At 54.0% G+C, this 16,013-nt stretch overlaps 1 protein-coding gene across 1 annotated transcript in view; it reads left to right on the forward strand.

Annotated features, from left to right (window-relative positions):
* The first annotated feature begins 5,067 nt into the window (after nucleotides 1-5,067).
* The window catches only part of SLIT1 (slit homolog 1 (Drosophila)), a 181,511-nt gene continuing 170,565 nt past the window's right edge, over nucleotides 5,068-16,013 (forward strand). Inside the window, 1 exon segment of the mRNA XM_012654519.1 lies at nucleotides 5,068-5,510. Coding sequence (XP_012509973.1) covers nucleotides 5,314-5,510 — 197 coding nt within the window. The 5' untranslated portion in view covers nucleotides 5,068-5,313.

The raw sequence follows: 16,013 nt of genomic DNA on the forward strand, positions 1-16,013 counted from the left end.
AACTACTGTAGTAAGAAAATATGACCCATAATGAAGAGAAGAGAAAAGCAATCAATCAAAACTGATCCAGAAATGATACTTAAAATTAGTAGATATAGTTATAACGACTATATTCCATATATACAAGAAGGTAGAGAGAAAATAAGCACGTTAAGAAGATACATGGAAGACACAAAAAAGACCCAAGTAGATCTTCTGGATGTGAAAACTGCAAAGCCTGAGATAAAAATTGTATGGGACGAGGTTAATAGCAGATTAGATACTGTAGAAGAAAAGATAATGAACATGACAACGCAACAATAGAAACTCACCAAAATGACGCACGGAGAGAAACAAGATATAAAAAACTGAACAGAGAATCAATGCGCTATGAGACCATGTCAAGTGGCCTAATATATGGGTAAGTGGGGTCCCTGGAGGAGAAGAAAGAGAAGAGGGAACAGGAAAAAAAAATGTGAAGAACTAAAGATTGAAAACTTTTTAAATTTGATGAAAATTACAAATAAGATACAAAAACCAATGAACCCCCCGCACGGATCTCTTATATTCCCGGTGCTGGGCTCGCAGTTAGCTGCAATCAGATGTCTGGTGAATGAGGGACAGGTGCTGCCTGCGCCGGCTCTGTTGCCCGCTTTCTCCCTCTCTTCTCTGCTTCCTTGCCCTCCCCACTCCACTTCTCTCTTACTTTCAGTGCTTCTAGTTGCCAGAGTTGTCCGGGATGCGTATGGTGGTCTCTGGGCTATAAAAGCAACTTGGCCTTAAATCTAGGAGCTTGTCCCTGCTGTAGGCTTTGTCACTGAGAGCCTCACACAGTCCAGCCTCCTCCAAATCTGAGCATATCCGAGGGCTTAGAGATTAAAGCTAAAATACCCAGAGTCCTGCTGGCACAGACCTCCCTGGGACTTCTGGTTCTTAGTCCCTTTGTGGGTGGCAGAGGGGGGCCCAGGATGAATTGGATGCTGAGCTGTACCCAGGTGTGTGGCCCAGTAGAGCAAGATCCGGCCCCATGCGTGGCCCACTGCTGCAGCTCCCTAGGCTGGTTGCATCACTTCTATGGCCCCTAACTGTATGATGGCATTTGAATTCGATTGTTTCTTAATCCCCTTCCAGCTCCAACATCCTGTCCTCCCCCACCCCGACTCCAGCTTGACTGTCTTTCTCTTTGCTGTGCCTCATCCTTGCTCACGGTGTGTGGAACCTAAAAAGGAGGAAGGCAGGTGGGACTCAGACCCTTTGTCCCTGCCAGGCCCCTCCCTTCAATGGTTCTCCAGAGTTTTCTGGTCTAAGTTCAGACTCATTAACTCAGCGCACCAGGCCTTGATTCTTAGAGCACAGTCTCCGGAACCACCTGCGTTAGAGTCACACCACCTTACACCCAGCGCTGCCTCCGCCCCAGCCCCCCAGCTTGCTAACAGTGACTAGGAAGGTCTGGGGTGGGCCACAGGGATCAGTATGCATAATAAACACCCCAGGGGGGTGTACAAAATGTATCGGTGGTGGTTGTGTCAGGGTTAGGTCATACTACACAGGACGGAAAAACCCAATCCCTAGAAAAGAAACATATGTTGAAACTGTCCCTTGCTGCCTGGAAGCGACCAGGTGCTGAAGGCACAGGTTCCAGAGACAGCGCATTTCCCAGCACAGACACACACAGGCATGTGTTTGAGCACAGGGACAGGCCAGGGATGTTGAAGCCCAGTAAAGCTGGAGAACAGTTGCGTCCGGGCTCTGGGCTGTGCTCCCATCCCCTCTGTAACCTCCTCCCGCGCCCCAGCCCTGCTGGACTTGCAAAGCTCGGCTGCCGAGGATGCTGCTCCGGGTCCGTGTGCCCTGCTTCATGCAGTTCTCTCTGCCGGGAGAGCCTTTCTTCCTGTTTTGCTGCCCAGCCAATGCCTGTGTATCCCTCAAGACTTGGCTCAAGCGCCTCCTCTTCCATTCCGTGTCCCTCACTCTGGGCTCTCTGTGAGTCCACATTCCATGTAACCAAATTTACCATGCGAGTGGGCTTTCCTGTTTCCTTTCTATGTCTCTGCGGGACTGTGAGCTCACTGAGAGCCAGGGCTGAATCACTGAGTTCCAGTACCGTGTGCATGGTACACAGGTACTCAGTGAGTGGTACCCAGCGATGCCTAGGGGAGGCATTCTGCCTCCTGCTTGCCTCTTGCAGTTTGGAATCCACACCCCAGCGCCCCTCAGCCTCACCCAGCTTCTCCACCTTCTTGGCGCTCCACAAGGGGCTGGTGGAGGTGGGGAGAGGACTTGTGCAGAAGCTGGAAGGAGGGCGACCTCTCTTCTAGTCACAGGCAGGAGGTGGCCCTCCATTCCTGGACACACATGGCTGAGGGGACCCAGTGGAGACTCACACTACTGGGATGGGGAGACCCAACCCCAAGTTTCCCTCCTGGGGGTTGCGCTGCTGGTGGCGGGTGGGCAGAGCCAGGCTCGGTGGAACATTCCTGGCAGAAGCCATGCACCAGGCCTGCCTCCTCCCCACCCGTGCAGTGGGAGCAGGTGGCCCGGCTGTAGGGAGGGGGGACCCAACAGAGGGAGGGGCATGGGAGAGGAAATTGAAAACGCACGGGGGGGTTGAGGGTGTGCGGCTGGCCAGGCGGTTGTTTAACGAGTAAATGTGCTGGGACCGCTAATGAGCTGCGTTCATTCATGGCGAGCTGCCTCCCAAGTTGGGGAGCCGGCCAGGTTCTGGGGTGGAGGAGCTGGGGAGGGAAGCCAAGTTGGGGGGCTGCCCGGCTGCCGGGGCAGGGCCTCCCATGACGGGCTGTCGGGGGGAGCCTTTGTCCTGGGTTTGAGGGGGCCCTCCTTCCTTCCCTCCCTTCAAAGGAGAGGCCAGGCTTTGCCAGGCAGTGACAATTTGGCTCAGGGCCTGCGTGGAATTCACTGTCCAGGCTAGCTGGAAGTTTCTAGGGTAGGGGCTGGCTCTCAGGAGCCACAGGCAGGGCTGATCTTGCACCCCCTGCCCCCCTGCCACTCTGAGGACCTCAGGGCGTGCCGCCCAGCTAATCAACACTTTCTCCCTTCCCCACATGGGTCCTGGCTTCCCAGGGGCCCTCCGAGGTCATGGGCCAGGGAGGTACCGCTGGGGTGGAGGGTTGGAGACTTCAACTATCTGTGACAGGCCTACTAAGTGCCAGGTGCTGGGGCAAGTGCCCAAGTGAAGAAGTGAGAAAGCCAGGGGTGGGCAGGGTAGGACGGGGCTCTGTCCCAGGAGTGTGGACAAGGAGCCATATGTGTAAACAGCTTCAGCTAGGAGGGGATAAACAAAGCGAATGCGGATTTAACTCCGCCCCAGGCTGCTGGGAGGGCCCGTGGAGCAGGAGCAGGAGCAGGAGCAGGAGCTGGTGAGCAGGGAAGAGGCAGCCCTGTCAGCCTCTGCCTAATTTGTGGGAAGGTTCCCTGTGTCATAGCACACAGGTCCCCCTGAGAAAGCCCCCTCCCCCTGAGCTGTTGAATGGATGGAGCTCATGGACAGGGATGTGTGAAAACTTTCAAAAGAACTGTCAAAAGCCCATAAAATCAGCCATGTGAGTTGTGCATACTGGCCACAGTTCTACCTGTGCCATGACAGCAGGGACACTGCAAAATGTTCACCAAGATGGAAAAGAAAGACAAAGAAAAGCCCTGAGCCTCGGGTACCTGGTGGGTGATGAGGCTTTAATCTTGCAGAGCCTGCCATCATCAGCCCCGCCCTCCACACTGCATCCCTGCAGGGCCGGCCCTGGCACCTCTTGGACCGGACCCTGCTCCTGTGAGGGGAGGCACTTCTTGATCTTCTCAGCCCTTTCCCCGTGCCAGGCTGTGGCAGCTGGACATCAGGGCCCGGATGGTGGACAATGCCTGGTTCCGAAGAGCCCCAGCAAGCCACAGTGTCCATGGTTTCGGGGAGGACCTTCATCTTTTCTGGGGTTGAGGAGAATTTTCTCCTCCCCCGGGTTCCCATGCACATGCGTGCCCAGGCCTGCCTCAGAGTGCAGAAAGTCCCTGCCCAGCGGGCTGTCAGGCCTAGGGCTGATATGGGTGGCCTGTGGTGCTCTGTCCCAGCCGGCTCTATCTCCTTCGATGCCTGGACTGAATTTTCGATTTCACCTGTCAGGAATGGAGGAACGCTGGCGTCAGTGGAGGAAGACGTTTGCCGGATTTCCACCTCCCATTGATACCCTGCGCCACTCTCGCAGCCAGGGAAGGAGCCAGTAGCCGTGTGGTAGAGATGTGCCCCGCTGTGCAAACACCGAGTCAGGGCCATTCTCATCCTGGGAGCAGGCAGGTGCTGCTGGTGGTGTTGGGGTTAGGTCACAATACACAGGGTGAAAAACCCAATCAATAGAAAATAAACAGAGGTAGGTGCTGCCATCTTGGCAGAGAACATGTGTTGAGGGACTGGGCAGCCCGGAGACTGTACTTGGTCTAGGGCTTTTGTCCCCCCACCCCACCCCAGGCTCCACTCTCCAGGTCCCAGGCTAAGTAAGATAGGTGGCTTGGAGATGCCACCTGGGCGCGGGGCTTCCTTTCGCCGAGAACTGACAAAGCAAGTCCGGTGGGGCCTGGGGGACGCTTCTGCCGTCGGGGAAAGCGTGTCTGTGGCCCAGGGAAGGCGTCCAAGCGGCTAAATAAGATCCCCTCCCCCCTCTGGACCAGCAGCTGAGGCCCCGGGGAACTGGGGTGCGTGCTTTTAAATGTATGCATCCTCGCTATGTGCGTGCGCGTTTGTGTGTGTGTGTGTGTGTGTGTGTGCGCGTGCGTGTGTGTGGAGCCGGGACCCTTCCCCTCCCTGGCAGCCCCTGCCCGCCGAGGCGCCGCAGAGGTTCCACCTTTGAAACTGTACGCGGCCTGCAGCGGCCGAGGGGTGGTCGGGAGGAGGGGGCGGCGGGGGGTCGGGGAGGAGCCTGGCCCTGGATGTGTGCTTTCCGATTGATGGATGACTGCCGGGTGGGAGCGAGCGTGCGGTGTGAGCGCGTGTGTGTGTGAGTGTGTGTGTGTGTGCGCGGGGTGCGTGCGCGCGCGGGGCCTGCCCATTTTCCTCCTCGCAGCAGTCAGTTGGGAGCTGGAGGGAGGGAGAGGAGACGCAGGCAGCGAAACAGGAGAGCAGCCGAGCGCCCTCCGCCCAAGGCGCCCTCCCTCCGTCCGCGCACAGGCGCCGTCGCTTGGCGGAGCAAGGTGCCTCCCAGCCCGCAAGGGCAGCGCACCAGCCCGCAGGCTCTTTGGTGGCTTTGCCCCGGGACTGCACCTGGAGGCGGCCCCGGACGGGGATGGTCAGCGGCTGCCGCCGTCTGGCACACAGCGGGACGCGGTGAGGGCACCATGGCGCTGACGCCCGGGTGCGGATCCTCGGCGGGGCTGGTCCGGCCCGAGCTCTGGCTGCTGCTGTGGGCAGCCGCGTGGCGCCTGGGTGCCTCGGCGTGCCCCGCCCTCTGCACCTGCACGGGCACCACGGTGGACTGCCACGGCACCGGGCTGCAGGCCATCCCCAAGAACATCCCACGGAACACCGAGCGCCTGTGAGTACGGCCCCTACCCCTGGCCGCAGCGACCCCCGAGGTCGTCCTCTCCCCAAGACGCAGTTCAGGGCTGGGGGTGGGGGCAGGACCGTTGGGGCCGGGCTCTACAGCTCGCAGACGGGTCAGTGCCTGCCGCGGTCTTTCCCGAGCCAGGAGCCTGCAGCCAGGAGCTCCGCTGTTTCCCTTTCCCCGGGATGCACAGGGCCCTCGGGGTTGCCAGCTCCTGACCTCACACCTGCACCCCGCGCTTGCTCGGCAGGCCCTTCCCACTGCGCCAGCACTTTATTCCTCCAGGGTGCCTGCGAACTGGTGCCAGAAAGCCTTCTTGGCACCCGGGAGGGAAGCTTCCCACACTCGCCAGGCACCGTGTCTCCTTTTGGGAACATAGGGCTCTGGCTGTGTTGGGAGCCAGTTGTGTGGATTTGTAGCTCCCAGGCCTCGCTGCCTGGTGATGGGTGGCGGGGTGGGATGGAGGTGAAGTTTCTGGTCTCCCTCTTCCTCTCCATTGTTTGCCCCAGAGCCTTGAGGATTCTTCCCCTGCAGGTGTCAGGCATTGGTCCTCCACCTCACCCTCCCTCGCATCCAGCCATCCCCAACCCTGGCAGACAATAGGACCTGAGGGCTTTGGGTTCGGGGCTTGGGGTACGTAACATTCAGCACCCAGAGAGGGAGAGGTGTGTTCTGGAAGGGGAGCGCCATGAATAATGCCAAGAGGTCAGGAGCTTGGCGAGAGAGGCACAAGGTTAAAGACATTGACCATGACAAGCCATAAAAAACAGCATCTCTCTTCTCCTTCTGTCTCTCACTTCTGAATTCTTGAGGAAACTCTACCCTTTCTAGACCCACTGAGCTTTGTAGGGTGTGTGTGTGTGTGTGTGTGTGTGTGTGTGTGTTTACAGATCTCTATAATTTGTTTTTCGTGATTCTCCTGCAGAATGTGTATCTGTGTGAATTCCTAGTATCGTGGGGCCACCCCAGCAGTATGAGGCCATGAGAGTCCTGTACGTAGGCCGTGTGTATAGATTTTTGGTCACATGCAGGGCCTTTGTACTGCTCACAGAGGTGACTGCACCAGGAGGTTTTTGAACAGGGCTTTGGAGAGGCTGCCGGCTCCTTTGAAACCTACCTACTCCTTCCCACACGCCTCGGTGACTGCAGTGGCTCTCAGGAAAGGCATACATATTTTGATAACTTTCGAGCACATTTCCATGGCTCCCAGCTAGTCAGAGACAGAAATCTGACACTGGGGAGAGCTGTCTTCTGGATCAACTCTGTACCTAGGCCAGCAATTAGTGAGCGCACATTTGCCCTAGAGTCTTTTTGGATGAGTATTTGGATGAGTACTTAAAAGAGAATTTACAATCTCGATGCAGTCTAGATGGGAATCAATGTGTGTGCAAGAGTGCGTGTGAGTGCATGTGCGTTGTGGGGCTCGGGAGAGACGGTGGGGTGGGTGGAGAGGTGGGGCCAAACCCAGTTTCCTTGGGGCAGACTGTGCATTCTCCTGTGTGGACCTGGAGAGGAACTGAGGTCTAGAAATCTATCTGGAGGACCCCTGAGGTGGCCCGGTCACCCTCCATGACTGTTCCTTCTGGACCTACTTCCTGTTCCCCTTACCTTGTCCACTGGGGCGTTTCTTCTGCAGCTGTTGCCCCGGGAGCAGCCTAGATCTGAGACACATAAGCCTCTCTCCTTTGCTTTTGGATCTCGAATCTTGAAGTCATCTCCTCCATCCTTGCTCTCTCACCACCTTTTGTGTGTAGGACAGTGTCTGTTTTGACTTCCATGAACTCCGTAGCTCCTTTGTGATCAGCGTGAGATATAGGTGAAATTTCCTAGTACAGAGGAAAGAGTTGGGGCTCCAGGAGTTACATTGCCTGGGTTGGAGCCCCAGCTTTGTCACTTATTAGCTGTGTGACCTTGGGCAGGTTACTTAACTGCTCTGAGCCTTAGTTGCTTTCCGTCAGGACAATGGGGCTGGGGATATATAAGGTCTCTGGTTTTTGTGAGGATGGAAGATAAAATAAGTGTGTGGCATGTTCTGATGCTGAGCGAGAGCTGCTGTTAGGATAGGGTAGGGAGAGGAGTCTTGTTATTTTAATTAGCAAATGTTTATGAGGCAAGAACTGCCCTTGGTGCTGAGGTGTCAGCAGTGAGTGAGCCTGTCCCTGCTCTCAAGGGGCATGTAATCTAGAGGACTGAGCAGGGGACCCCTGACTGTGAGCTCTCGGGAGAGGGCCAGGCAGCCTTGGGAATGGGCCGTAGAAACACTGGGGTGAGAAGCCGTTTTCTGGGGTGAAGGGGCGTCTCAGAAGATGAGCCTTTTATCAGGGTGGGGTGGGATTTTGCCAAGCAGAGAGGGCAGGCAGTCCAGGCAGGGAGACACCATGAGCAAAAAGCCTGCAGCTGTGAGCGCACCTGGTGTGATACCTGCAAATGAACTAGCTTGTCCCTGGGTCTGAAACATGCTGTGGCCGGTGGGTGTGATGGGACTCTAGGTGGGGAAGGGAGGTTGGGAAGGGTAAGGAAGGCTTTTCCTTTGGGGACTTCCGAGTTGGAATCCAGGGGTGAGTTGTCCTGGGGAGGGGAGGCAAAGCTCTGGGGTTGGGAAAGCAGAGGGAGCTGCCTTTTCAGCAGGCAGCTTGAGAACGTCCTGAAGGAGGCCTTGGTGCGAGCCCAGGCAGACTCGAAATCACTGTGGCAAGTGCTCTCTAATCAATATGGGTGTCGTGCAGTATCAGAGCCTGAAACAGCGGCTTCTCCCGAGGCCGTGAAATTTTTATAGACTGCAGCTGTGCGTTTGTCTTTTGTCCTTTGGGCAGTTCCTGCAGCAGACTGTGAGGCCCGGCAACTTTATATATTCCATAACTCCAGATCCAGGCCTGTCCCCCCAAGTGGAAAGAAATTGTCATTGGTTTGCTGCGGGGACTTCTGGGAAGAGGCTGGGTAGGCCCCAGAGATGCGGAGGAAATTGGTTCAGCCAGAGGGGCTGTGGGGCTGGTGGGCCGGGTGGGGAAGGAATGCTAAATAATTCACTAATGGAACAATTAAAATACAGAGCGGGGGCTGGGGGAGGCGGTGGAGGAGGCCTGGGAAGCTTCATCTCTTTGTAGGACCCAGGCGCAGAGGGACCCAGCCACAGCCACTGTTAACTTTCTTTCTTCCACAGTTGGATTTTTTTCTTTTTTAATTTAAAAAGTCTTCCGGACTAGGTTGTCCAGGAGAGTGTGACAAGAGAGTGTAGGATGTGTGGACATGGTCCACCATCCACCCTGGGCACTTGTGTTCTAGGCTTGCTGCAGATCCCCCTGTGGGTGCGTCTCCCTGGCCTTATGGCAGATCACCCAGGGAAGGGGACAGGCAGGCAGGGCTCTGGGGAAGGCCTGCTGGTCCCCACTTGCCCCCAGGCCCAGCACATTCTGCTGCCCTCCAGGTCACAGGCCTGCTCTCCTGCCATCCTCTTTGTGTCCCCTTGCCTCCTCTCCCATTGGTCCACACTGCCTAGCTCCGTGCACGCTGTAGAGGCCTGGGAGGCCCACACCTTCTCCGGCTCAACTCCCTGAGTCTGGAGGTCCTGTTCAACCAAGGTTGGGTGGTCATGCATAAGGAAGACTGATCAGAGCACCCCAAGGCAGATGGTTTGGGGAACCTGTTTGGAATTCAAAATATTGATTGGACTGTGGCTATGGTGAGCGAGGTCAGGGGCTGCTGAAGCCACATCTGCCATCAGGGCCTGGCTGGCCTGGGCTCCGTGAGCAGGCCACTGTAGTGCCCTGCGGCAGAGACGTGTGCGCACAGGGGATAGCCTCCTGGTGGGGAGAGTGTTTCCTGCTCCCTTAGGCTTTGGTGTGTCAGCCGCGCACTAGGCTTGCTGCTGGGCTCTGAATGACTGGTGTCAGGGCCCCAGAGTGGTCCCTCCCCCTGCCCTGAGCCCCAGCTTTCCCTCTGTAAAAGGGGATGCCCACAGCTGTGCAGGTTGATAGTGAGCAGTAGTGAGCTAAGGGGCCATGCTGGGCACATGGCTGGCGTCACTGTCCCCCGGCTTCTGGGGATAATAGATACTACCTCATAGGGCCTTTGCAAGGATTCACTGAGGCCACGTTTGTGAAAATGCTTTGTGATTCAAACATGAGTATGTTATTGTTATTATTTGAGAAGCTCGCGCTAGAGGCTTGCAGGTGTGAGTGGGGCAGAAGCGGGCCTGGGAGGGAAGGACTTGAGCTTCGGCCGTGCTGCAAGCGGCTCTCCTGGAGTCGGTGCTCCGAGTGCTCGCCCACTGCACCCGGGCATCTCCGCCGCCTCCCCTTGGGGTTGGAGCCAGGGGGCAGGGACGCTGCAGTGGCGATGGCACAGCTCTGGAGCCAGACTGCTTGGGTGTTTAGCCCCCTCTGCCCCTCAGCAGCTGGAGGACCTGGGGCAAGCCATGGGGTTTAACTCCCTCACTCGACAGATAGCTGTGTATTGATGCCTGCATTGTGCCGAGTGAATAGTGCCGAGCAGAAACAGAAACCCGAGTTTTAGTCCAGCGGGGGAGACAGGGACGAAAGACAGAATGTAGAATAAACACATAATTGCAAGCTGGGATAAGTGCTCCGGAGGAAAGTGTGACTTCTCAGAACCCCGATTTCCTAGCCAGTAAGTGGGGATGATGATCGGACCTGCTTCCCAGGGTGGCCGTGAGGATTAAATGCGGTAATGCTCGCAGGAGCACTTTGCACCGGGCCTGGCAGACAGTGAGTGCCCAGTAAATAGTATTATTATTATTATTACGGTGACAGAGAATTGTAGAGACGTGAGGGGAATGGATGCCACTCATTGCTCGGTCCCGGTGCGGCCCTCCTCTTCCCTGCCCAGGCAACCGCTGGGAGCCCTGGAGCACACCGGACCGGCTGCCCTTCCCTGGGCCAGGGCTGGCTGTTGGTGGCCCAGGCTGCCCAAGGCTGCCAGCAGGGGCGGCCGTGCTCTTTTGGGGCCGGGCGAGGGGCGGCGGGGACAGGCAGCTCCCGCATTATTGGGAGCAGACAGGCGCTTGGCGGAGTTGCCGCCTCCAGTTCTGTGCCGGCATTAGCAGCTCGGCAGGGCTCTTGCTTAATGGGATTTTCTTCCCAAATGCTGTAATTATCGCCATACAAATACTTATTACCCAGAGCAGATGACGGCCAGGCCTTGGGCAGTAGCCAGGGAGCTGGGCTGTGCTGGGGGGTGGAGAATTGGCTTCTCTTTTTGACGGAGCTGGCGACCCCCTCCTCTCCTTTCTGGAACCCAGCCTGCGGCGGACAGACAGCTGTTGGGCACCTGCAGTGTGCGTAGCCTCGTGGAGAGCTGTCCGGGTGTGGACACGCTCCTCGCGGAGCTTGTGTCCTGGTAGGGGAGAAAGAACAAATGTGTAAGGATGCCCATAGGGGACGGAGAGCACAGCGGCTGCCAGCCCAGGCTTCGGTGTGAGAATGGCTGGGTTTGAATCCTGGCTCCATCAACAACCACCTGAGAGATCTTGGGCCACTCACTAGTGACTTGATTTCCTCATCTGTGAAATGGGACCAATGACTGCATTTACCTTACATGGCTGTGAAGTTCAATTGAGATAATCCACGTGAAGTGCTTAGGATAACATCTGCCACGTGGTCAGTGCTCCATTGGAGTACAGATGAGGACCCTGAGAGTCGCTAGACGGGAGCGAGAGATGGGAAGGAGGGTGGATTGGTGCAGGGACGGGGAGGTGGGGAACACTTAGGTAGGTAGAGAGGTGAACTGTGGGTAAGGGGTTTGGGGCACTCAGAAGGTGTGTGCCACATACTTGGGAAGGAGAGTGAGGAGCAGACCCCCCTGAGGGCTGAAGATGCATGTTGGTGAGTTCTGGGAGTGGGGAGATTAAAGTAAAGGGGGGGACCAGGCCGTGGGATGGGAGATGGGGAGCCCCCAGAAGTCGTGTGTGTGTAAAACCTTAATGTTACATTTTTAAAACAATTCAATGATGTTTAATAAATTTACAGAGTTGTGCAAACATCAGTACCATCCAATTTTAAAGTATTTTTATCACCTGAAAAGATCCCTTGTGCTCATTGTAACTTTTTATTTTGTTATAATTTCAAACTTACAGAAAAGTTACAAAAGTGCAAGGAACTCCCTGTATATCCTTTATTTGGATTCAATTGTTTATGTTTTTCCCATCTGTTTTCTCGATTTACACACACACTCACACACACACGCACACTCAGGGGTAATTTTTTTCTGAACCATTTAACAATAGGTTGACGACAGTGTAACTTTTTTCCTTGAAATACTTTGGTGTATATTTTCTAAGAACAATAAGACTATCCACATCAGAAAATTTAGCATTGGTGCAATGCTGTTGTCTACTCCCTAGTTCATATGCAAATTTCATCAATTGTCCCAATAGTGTCCTTTAGAGCTATTTTTTCCCAGGTCCAGAATCCTGCTGCGGATCACAAGTGGCATTTAGTGGTCAGGACTTGTTAGTCTTCTTTAATTTGGAATAGTGCCTCGACTTCTTGTTTTTCTTGACCCTGACATTATGGATAAATTCGGCCAGTTATTTTGTAGACTGTCTCTCAGTTTGGCCTCATCTGATCTTTCCTCCTGATTACATTTAGGTTGTGCATTTTTGCCAGGAATGCTAAATAAATGACCTGTGCCTGTCTCAGTACGTCATGTTGGAAGGCACATGCTGTCAATGTGTTCCGATATTGGTGATTTTAGCTTTGACCACTTGGTAAATTGATGTCTGCCAGGCTTCTCTGCTGAGATGTTACTGTTTTCCTCTTTGTTACTAACAAGTAATTTGTGGGGAGATCCTCTGAGGCTATGTACAAATCCTGTTTTCCATCAGACTTGTCTACTGGTTTTAGCACCTATTGATGAATTTCTAGTTCCAGCACTTGTCTTCTGTTAGTTGGCATTCTACCATGAGAAAGACCTTTCCCTTCTCCTCCATCTGCTTGTCTGTTTATATCAGTGTGGACTCCTGGACTATTATGCAATTCATTGAGTTATAATTTGTCACTATCATTATTTATTTTGATGTTCAGAGTGTCCCAGATTTGGCCAATGGGAGCCCCTTCAGGCTGCTCCTGTGTCCTTTTGACAAGACCCCTCGAGCACCTGCTCCCGGGGGTTTTGAGTGGAGAGTGACAAGTGCAAATGGTGTTTTAAGAAATTCTGTGGCCTGGCTTTGGAGTGGAGAATAAATGGAAAGGGGGGGTACCCTGTGGCTTTTCCGTGACACCATTTTTGCTGTGATTGCTATATTTTTATTCTATTTTTAAAAATTAAAAAATTATTTTAAAATAATTTTAGACATAGAGAAAAATTGCAAACATAGTCCAAAGAGTTCCCATATATCCTTCAACCAGCTTTCCCTAACATTAACATCTCTCGTCACCACAGCACAGTTATCAAAACTGAGAAATTAATAAAAGCATTGTGATAATATTAGGAACTGAGCTACAGACTTAATTTGGCTTTTACCAGTTTTTCTCCAATGTCCTTTTTCTATTCCAGGATCCGGTCCAGGATTCCACACTGTGTTTAGTCATCATACCTCCTTAGTCTCCTTTAATCTGTGACAATTCCTTAGTCTTTTCTTGCTCTTCGTGACCTCGACACTTTTGAAGAGTACTGGTCAATTATTTTGCAGAATGGTCTTCAGTTTGGGTTTGTCTGGCATTTTTTCATGATTAGGTTGAGGCTAGACATTTTTGGCAAGAAAGCCACAGAGGTGAAGAGCCCTTCTCAGCTCATCTGGTCAGTGGGTAGATGACATCAGTGTGTCTTATTGCTGATCGTTAATCTCTTTGTTAATTAAGGTGGTGTCTGCCAGGCTTTTGCACTGTAAAGTTACTTTCTTTCCATTTGTAATTAGTAAATATTTGAGGGAAGATACTTTGAGACCATATAATATCCTGTTCATCCTTAAATTGTCATCTCCTAACTTTAGTATCCATTAGTAGATCTTCTTGCAATAATTATTATTCAATTGTAATTCATTTCCCCCATTTTTTCTACATTTATTAGTTGGAATTTTTCTGCAAGGAAGAGAACTTTATTCTTTTTGAATAAGGTGGTTTGCTTGATGGCTGCATTAGGCTTTGACTTGTCAGAGGACAGGACTGTCTCCTGTATTTTTGTATCCCTGTTGCCTGGTGCATAATCAGTGCTCAAAAAATGTGTGTGCAATGAATTCTATTTTTTAAACCTTTGCTAAGACATTTCAAGAGTTCTGATCTTTGCTTTAGAAAATATGGTCATTGTGACAGGCTGAATAATAGCCCTAAAGATGTCCATGTCCTAATCCCTGGAACCCCTGAATGTGTCACCTTACATGGTAAAAGGGACCTTGCAGATGTGATAGAGTTAAGGGTCTTGAGATGGGGAGACGAGCCTGGGTTATGGGGGTGGGCCCAGCGCGAGGGGCGGGAGGGTCGGAGTCAGGAGTAGGAGGTGTGACGACACAAGCAGGAGGCTGGAGTGCTGTGAGGAAGGGGACATGAGCAGGAAGCGTGGGCAGCGTCTAGGTGCTGAAGAAGGCAAGGAGAAGGGCTCTCCCCTCGAGCCTCCAGAAAGGCGCACAGTCCTGCCACCACCTTGGCTTTAACCCAGTGAGACTGATTTTGGTCTTCTGACCTCCGAACTGTAAGCTAATGAATGTGTGTTGTTTTCAGCCACTAGTGCGTGGTAATTCATGGCAGGAATCTGCTGCAGTCGTCATAGAGTTAGGAGCTACTGCAGGGGCTGAGGCACAGGAGGAAGCGGCCTGGCTGGAAGCAGAGGACAAGTGGGAGTGTCGTGGGGATGGCAAGACCCCAGCCGGAGAGAGTGATCTTGTGCCTGGAGCACAGCTAGGGAGAGCGGCTGGTCCTGCAGGAGAAGCTGTGAAGTTGGCTCTTGCATGTTTTCTTTGAATTGCCACCGAGCTCTATGTGAATTGCCATTGAGCTCTATGTGAAGAGCTGGGGATCAGGGGAGGTTGCTCTGTAGAGTGTTCAGGCTGGAGAGAGAGTTGGTGGGGGAGCGGTCAGGGGAAGCGGTGGAACCCAGGAAGGCAACAGAACAGAAACTTTGGTGGGAATAAGCATCTCCTGGGAAACCGGCACACAATGCACATTCCCAGGCCCATCCAAGAGATGCCGATTCACTGGATCTTTGGCAAAGGTGAGTCAGGAGATTGGGATTCCGGAGTCCCCAGAACACAATTTGAGAAACACTGCTTGGTGCTGGGGTTTCCTGGGGAAGAAATCACATCCTTCAAGGATGGCCTTTGGCTTCCACCCACATGAAGCCAGCAGGAGGAAGGGAAGGTGGCCTAGGAGGAGATGGCGGAGAGGTGGGAGGAGAGCCTGCTCTGTGCTTTGCACGGGGAGCACTGGCTAAAGGTCTGTGGATTTACAGCTGGGCGGGGTATTTATTGCAAAAGCCAAAGGAGGAGTTTGGAGACAGGGAGGAGGGTTAACAGTGTGGAGAGCAGTCAGTTCCTCTGAGTGCGAGGTCCAGGAAAAGCTTCTGGAACAGGAGATTGGGTGGGGGGTGTCACTGGCAAAGCTGGGCAGAAGCTTCCTGGGAGGAGGGGAAGGTAGGAGGCAGGTGGCTGGGAGCTAGTAGGTGGCGGGCAAGTTTGCCAGGGAGAGGACCAGCACCGGAGCTCCAAGAGGGGAGCTGCTCACAGAGTAGGGACAGGTGGGCAGGGGGCAGGAGCCCATGGATGGGGGAGGGAGCCTGGGCCCTCCGGGAATGGGGGAGGGGGAGGGCTGCGCAGAGCCACAGAAGAGGGCCCCTCCACCCACCAGGCTCAGAGGGAGAGGCTTGCCCATGTCCCCTCTTTACTCCTCATGACAGTCCTGGGAGGAAGCTATGACTTGCCCCAGCTTGGCGGAGGAGAAGGTTCAGAGAGGTGGAGCCATCTCCCAGGGTCAAACAGCTGGCTGGTGCATGAGCTGAGAGTACTCGGGTCTTGAGGCTCTGAGACATGTTGCTGTTTAGTTTTTAAATTTGAATATTGCTCTATACAGCTTAATTCAGCCTGGCTTCTTTCATTCATTCATTTATTTGTCAGACATTCATTCGGTACCTACAAAACACCTGTCAGTGCTTAGCAGTGGGCCGTAAAGGCAAATTGGCCGTGACTGATTCCTGCCTGCACACGTTTGGGGGGTGGAACTAAGTTGCAGGCCGGCAAAGGGATGGGGGCGTCCAGTCTAGGGTGGAGAGTGGTGAGCAGAGTTGGGCCTCAGGGAGTTAGCGGGCAGGAGGCCTCTCGGGGGCCCGGGGTGGGCGTGAGTGGAGAGCAGGTTGGCAGGCAGAGGGTGTGGAGGCTGTGAGCGGGGCCCTGGCTGCAGGGCTGTAGTTTTGGGTCGGCCCCCAGACCTGGGAAGGGGATTGGCAAGATCATGGTGGGGACTCAATAGCGAAGGGACTGGGGTGCAGTTTGGGCCTCAGAACAGAATGTACCATGGAGTTGGGGTTAGGAGCTGGGTCCTGACCACCTCA

This window comes from Propithecus coquereli, unplaced genomic scaffold, assembly GCF_000956105.1.
Source record: "Propithecus coquereli isolate 6110/MARCELLA unplaced genomic scaffold, Pcoq_1.0 Scaffold440, whole genome shotgun sequence".
In the NCBI taxonomy this organism is placed as follows: Eukaryota; Metazoa; Chordata; class Mammalia; order Primates; family Indriidae; genus Propithecus; species Propithecus coquereli.